The sequence below is a fragment of the Bombina bombina genome, chromosome 2 (assembly GCF_027579735.1).
Source record: "Bombina bombina isolate aBomBom1 chromosome 2, aBomBom1.pri, whole genome shotgun sequence".
NCBI lineage: Eukaryota > Metazoa > Chordata > Amphibia > Anura > Bombinatoridae > Bombina > Bombina bombina.
In genome coordinates, this window is record NC_069500.1 from 1,319,709,825 (window position 1) to 1,319,716,680 (window position 6,856).

The 6,856-nt window shown below is 40.9% G+C and overlaps 1 protein-coding gene across 1 annotated transcript; it reads left to right on the forward strand.

Moving 5' to 3' along the window:
- Positions 1-251: 251 nt before the first annotated feature.
- Positions 252-2,326, forward strand: LOC128648277 (citrate synthase, mitochondrial-like). The gene is given in 2 exon segments (XM_053700905.1): positions 252-1,028; positions 1,030-2,326. Coding segments are annotated over 2 exon segments (1,401 nt in total). The 5' UTR covers positions 252-354; the 3' UTR covers positions 1,757-2,326.
- The last annotated feature ends 4,530 nt before the right edge of the window (positions 2,327-6,856 follow it).

Sequence of the window (6,856 nt, forward strand, 5' to 3'; positions counted from 1 at the left end):
ATCCAATATAAATTGACACATTGGTATATATAGTAGTGATATTACTGATAGGGTGGGTGGGCATTATCAGGTGTTTTAAGTCTGCAGGTGAGAGGTTGTGGTGTCTGTGATTGGTTTGACACAATTGCAAAGAGGCAGCCTTCAAGAAGGTGTTAGAAATGATCATATGAGCCATCCTAGGTTTTGTTTTCACCTAAGAATACCAAGAGAACAAAGCATGTGTTCTAATTAAATCTGAAAGTAGGAGGCACCGTCGGCTTAGCCGATTACAACTGCTCTGTGTGATCTCTCCGGCCTCTCTGTCCTGTCTTGTTCGTATCGTTTGCTCCCCTTCAGACTACACCAGCCATCATCATGTCTTTAATCACCGCCGGACGTATGTGTGCGCGAATCCTGGGAGTCAAGAACTCTCCTTGTGTTTTGATTGCGGCACGACAGGCAAGCTCTTCCACAAACCTGAAAGATGTCCTGGCAGATCTCATCCCCAAAGAGCAGACAAGAATCAAGAATTTTAAACAGCAACACGGAAAGACAGTCATTGGGCAGATAACTGTTGACATGGTGTACGGTGGAATTAGAGGGATTAAAGGACTGGTTTATGAGACATCTGTGCTTGATCCTGATGAGGGTATCCGTTTCCGTGGCTATAGTATCCCGGAGTGCCAAAAGTTGCTACCCAAGGCCCCAGGTGGGGAAGAGCCACTGCCTGAGGGACTGTTCTGGTTGTTGGTGACAGGAGAGGTGCCTACTCAAGAGCTGGTCAACTGGATTTCTAAGGAATGGGCTAAGAGAGCTGCTCTTCTTTCCCACGTTGTAACTATGCTGGATAACTTCCCCAACAACCTGCACCCTATGTCCCAGCTGAGTGCAGCTATCACAGCACTTAACAGTGAGAGTAACTTTGCCAAGGCTTATGCTGAGGGTGTCAACAGAGCAAAGTACTGGGAGCTAATATATGAAGACTCTATGGATCTGATTGCTAAGCTACCCTGCATAGCAGCCAAGATTTACCGCAACCTTTACCGTGAGCAGTATTGGAGCCATCGACTCCAACCTAGATTGGTCTTATAACTTCACAAAGATGTTGGGTTACACAGACACTGAGTTCACTGAACTCATGAGGCTTTATCTCACCATCCATAGTGACCATGAAGGAGGCAATGTTAGTGCTCACACCAGTCATTTGGTGGGTAGTGCCCTGTCAGATCCCTACCTATCCTTTGCTGCTGCTATGAATGGACTAGCAGGTCCTTTGCATGGATTGGCCAATCAGGAGGTACTTGTTTGGCTGACATCCCTGCAGAAAGATCTAGGTGGGGAGGTATCAGATGAACAGCTCAGAGACTACATCTGGAACACTCTGAACTCTGGCAGAGTGGTACCTGGTTACGGACATGCTATGCTGAGGAAGACTGATCCCCGGTATACTTGTCAGAGAGAATTCGCCCTGAAGCATCTATCCAATGATCCTATGTTCAAATTGGTGGCTCAGCTTTACAAGATTGTGCCTAATGTATTGCTTGAGCAAGGCAAAGCCAAGAACCCCTGGCCTAATGTGGATGCTCACAGTGGAGTACTTCTACAGTATTATGGAATGAAGGAGATGAATTATTACACAGTTCTTTTTGGTGTATCACGAGCACTGGGTGTCCTTGCACAGCTGATCTGGAGCCGAGCACTGGGCTTTCCTCTTGAGAGGCCCAAATCGATGAGCACAGATGGCCTTATGCAGCTGGTCGGAACAAAATCTGGTTAACTTGAATGTAAACTTTAAGCTTCTCTTGTGTGGAGGGCTTGTTAAAGACAGTACACCTTTCGTATCAATGGACTGCTTTGCACCTCCCACTGTTTTCTGAGCGTTGGTGAGAAAACTTACCTGGTTATTTATGCTGAAAATATAAAATCTTCTCAGTTCATCCTATTCTTCCCCCTTCAATGCGGGAGAACCCTTTGCTCTCCGTCACTGTAGGGATTGATGTCCTACCAATAGGAATCAAATCTTTGCAACTTGGCAGTGACTGAGCCCCACTCACCCTTTTCCAAACCTAACAAGTTTATTCTTTTTGCCTATCTACACATCGGTCTTGGAGGTTGAAATTGTCATGTGTCTACTTTAAAATCCATTGCACTGTTGGCTGCTTACACTATTTGGAGGCAGTGGCAATTGCTCAAAACTGATGAAAGGTCATTTTTGTACACTTGCAATATGCCTTTTATTCGTGTTGTGAGACTTTTTTTGCTCAAGGTTACAAAGCTGTTTTGTATTCAGTTTTCTCACAGGCTTTAGTGGGTTTAAATATGTTTCTTCATCAGATTTTTAAAATAATGATTTAAAAAAACAAATACTAATTGTAAGTCATAACCACTGCAAAGCAATTTGTTTCTGGCCCCTTACAGTGGTATAAGTGGAAATTCTGTGGTGGCTTTTAGATGTAACCAACTCTTGCCATTGAAAGTATTTCATGCCGAGTGCTTCTTCTAGGTTATATTTGTGTGTGCGTTTTTAATTTAAAAGGAATAATTACCCACTACAGTGTTCATATTTTTTTTATAAGGGAGAATTTCCAGGGACTTTTTCACAGCAATATCGGTCTGTGGAGGTCTGAAGCTTTTTTTATTTTTTTTTCTCCTCCATTGCTGGTTTGCCTATGTAAGGTTTTTACTTCTTACAACTATTTTTTTAATGTATATATTCCTGCAACGCCTCCAAGATTGTCTGTCTGACCACAAAACTGTTTGTGCAACAGTGTTTTTTCTCTCTCTCTCTCTCTCTCTCTCTCCCCTTCTGTTTAAAATAGAGCCACTGAGGAACTGAACATGATTTTCAGCTGAGCCTTGTTTTACTTTTGTTCTTTAAGGCTTTTACCTTCATTGCCATATCCCATTTCCCCTTGTTTGTGGATGTTATTTGCAGTCTTGCACTCCTAAAGAGGTGAAATAACCAGTCCCATCTCAGCAGGGGTTAACTTAAGTAGAATTTACCTTTATCCTGACTATTGCAGCAAAGATTTACTGACCTAGACATAAATGAATGTCTATCCTTACCTTACTCAACTCCAGGTTTTTATCAGCATCATTAATGTTTATCCATAGGACTACAGAAAGAAGGGAGCCAACTAGATTTTGGGCTTCATAGTTAATACACTCCTCCACCACCCATCAGCCTCTTACTGTGATACTCCTTGCTCCCACTATATTTTCCATGAAGACAAATCCGCCAGCACTTGTGCAAATTATGACTGAATGTTCAACTTCTCAATAGACTAAAGGTTGTTCTGTATAAATGCAAAATAAATGTTTTTATTAACAACACCAAAAAAAATAAAAAATAAATAAATCTGAAAGTAGTTTGAAATAACATGCCCTATTTAAAAGAAGAAGGTTTTCTTTGGACTTGACTGTCCCTTTATATATTTTGGCATCAGTGCCAAGCTGTGTTAGCATTAGAATAAATTACACTCCAGTGGGTTCTAAAGAGATGAAGGTAATACAATTTAAAGTAAATAAGCAAGTATATGTCCACAATGTGATAAAGTACCTACAAGCTCAATCCATTTGATTATGTTGTGGCTTCAAACTATTTCAAATACACAAATAAACCTTAAAAAAGCAATATCATAGTATACTGTCCCTTTAACCTTGAGATGCTGCTTAAATGTATGTGTTTGTTAAGGCTTCCATGGAGTTACGTTGCTTTTTTAGTCAGTGCAAGGGTTGCTGCGCCTGCAATTTGTGGCGAGATGAGAATGGAGTAGATTTTCTGAATTCTGCGCGTAAGTCCTTACGCTGTATATTGGATACCAAATTGCGCGTCTGTTCTATATCTATGGGTAAAAAAAATACGGCCGAAGGGTGAAATATACACGCGTAACTTGTATGCTACGCCGTATATGTAATACCAAAATCTGGTGTCGCTGGCTTTTGTGGGCGATGCTGCATATCAGATCGGGCCCATATTCGTTAGAATTAAAGCGAAAGTATATTTAGAATTAAAGAGAAGGTATATTTAGAATTAAAGAGAAAGTATATTTGGCTTGACCTGTAGTAAGTTTTAAAGCTATTTTAAAAGGCTAATAAGTCCAAAGTTAATTCCACTCAGAGCAAGTATTCTTCCTTCTGCAGGAACTTAGTTTAAATATGCTGCCATATAGCACTGCAGACACGTGGACACTCTTGAACTTACATTCTTGCTTTTCAACAAAGAATACCAAGAAAATGAAGAACATGTTATAATTGAAGTAAATTGAAAAGTTATTTAAAATTGTATGTTTTATCTGAATCATTAAAGAAAAAATGTGGGTTTCATGTCCCTTTAAATTTGAGAAGCACATGTAATTAATTCTTATTCGTAGGATTATGGGATAGCCTTTCAGACCTCATTCACAAATATTCTTCATTTTTTAGATATATATTGGTTTCTTGCAGGGACGAAATTACAGGGGGTGCAGAGGTCGCAACTGCGAATGGGCCTCTGAGGGTAGGGACCCAGCTTCAAAAAAATAAAAATGTTGACCTGCCACTGCCTGCACTGATATCATGTGAGTGTGACATGATGCTTTACTAGTGTCTCTGACTACAGCGGTTAGTGTTTCTGTTTTACCTATTGGTGTTTATGTGTGTGTGTGTATGTATGTATGTGACTGTGTGTGTATTTATGCATGTATGTGTGTGTGTATGTATGTATGTGACTGTGTGTGTATTTATGCATGTATGTGTGTGTGTGTGTATGTAACTGTGTGTGGATTTATGCATGTATGTGTATGTACTGTATGTATGTGTGTGTATGTGACTGTGTGTATATTTATGCATGTATGTGTATGTTTGTGGAACCAGCAAATTACAGACCTTGTTACTACAGTATGGGGGGGCAGGGGGTAAACAGTGTCACTATACAGTACCATTATATACAGAACAGGGGGCTGGACCATGTCACTGACAACTGTGGTAACTTTATAAAGTAAGGATTGGCAACTTTATAAAGTACTGGAGCGGGTAGGGTTAGGCCAGCCATCTCACCGGCAGATTACAGACTGTATCACTAACTCACTATATACAGTACTAGGGGTTAAACAGTGTCAGTATATACAATAATAGGGGGTTAGACCATCTCACAGACTGTGGGCACAGGGTACCTCCTTTTTGCAGACATGCATTCTGATTTACATTTTTTTCTGTGTTAAATATATATATATAGTATACAGTAGATAAGGGAACAGCAATCTGTCGGCAGTCAAGCACGGAGTGCAGGGACAGCCAACCCCTCATGTCATGATTAACCCCTTAATGACAACTGACGTACCAGGTACGTCATGCATTAACAAGCAGTTAATGACAATGGACGTACCTGGTACGTCGGTTGTCTAAGAGAGTGCTGGAAGCGATCACAATCGCTTCCAGCAGCTCTCAGGGTATTGCAGTGATGCCTCCATATGGAGGCATCCTGCAATACCTTTTTAGAAGACTCCGATGCAGAGAGAGCCACTCTGTGGCCCTCTCTGCACCGGTAGCGATGGTGCCGGTTCGTTGGTGGGTGGGAGCGTAACAGGGAGGCGGGTGGGCGGCCCATCGCTACCCGGCATCCGGTTCCTAGAAGTGCAATGTGCACGCCGGGCATTAGCTGGCACTGACACTGACACCAATGAGGAGGGAAGAGGGGGGGGGAAGATTTTTTAATAAAATAATATAAAAGGATCTGGGAAGGGGAGGGGGATAGGGGTATTGTGGGGGGCTGCTACACTACAGAAAACATAAAAAAAAACAAAAGAACAAAAAACACTTTTGTTTTTGGGGCAAATTGGGTACTGGCAGACAGCTGCCAGTACCCAAGATGGCCGCAATTAGATAGGGGAGAGGGTTAGAGAGCTGGGGGGGGGATCATGGAGGTTGGGGCTAAGGCAGGAGTCCATCACAGCTAAAATATTTTTTTTTTTTTATATAAAAAAAAAACAAAACTCCTTTTATTTAGTACTGGCAGACTTTCTTCCAGTACTTAAGATGGCGGGGACATTTGTGGGGTGGGGGAGGGAAGAGAGCTGTTTGGGAGGGATCAGGGGGTGGGATGTGTCAGGTGGGAGGCTGATCTCTACCCTAAAGCTAAAATTAACCCTGCAAGCTCCCTACAACCTACCTAATTAACCCCTTCACTGCTGGGCATAATTTACGTGTGGTGCGCAGCAGCATTTAGCGGCCTTCTAATTACCAAAAATCAATGCCAAAGCCATATAAGTCTGCTATTTCTGAACAAAGGGGATCCCAAAGAAGCTTTTACAACAATTTGTGCCATAATAGCACAAGCTGTTTGTAAATAATTTCAGTGAGAAACCTAAAATTGTGAAAAATGTAAAGTTTTTTTTTTATTTGCTCGCATTTGGCGGTGAAATGGTGGCATAAAATGTACCAAAATGTGCCTAGATCAATACTTTGGGTTGTCTTCTAACAAAAAATATATACATGTCAAGGGATATTCAGGTATTCCTGACAGATATCAGGGTTCGAATGTAACTAGCGCTAATTTTGAAAAAAAGTGGTTTGGAAATAGCGAAGTGCTACTTGTATTTATGGCCCTATAACTTGCAAAAAAAGCAAAAAACATGTAAACATTGGGTATTTCTAAACTCAGGACAAAATTTAGAAACTATTTAGCATGGGTGTTTTTTGGTGATTGTAGATGTGTAACAGATTTTGGGGGTCAAAGTTAGAAAAAGTGTGTTTTTTTTCATTTTTTCCTCATATTTTATTATTTTTTTGTAGTAAATTATAAGACATGATGAAAATAATGGTATCTTTAGAAAGTTCATTTAATGGCGAGAAAAACGGTATATAATATGTGTCGGTACAGTAAATGAGTAAGAGGAAA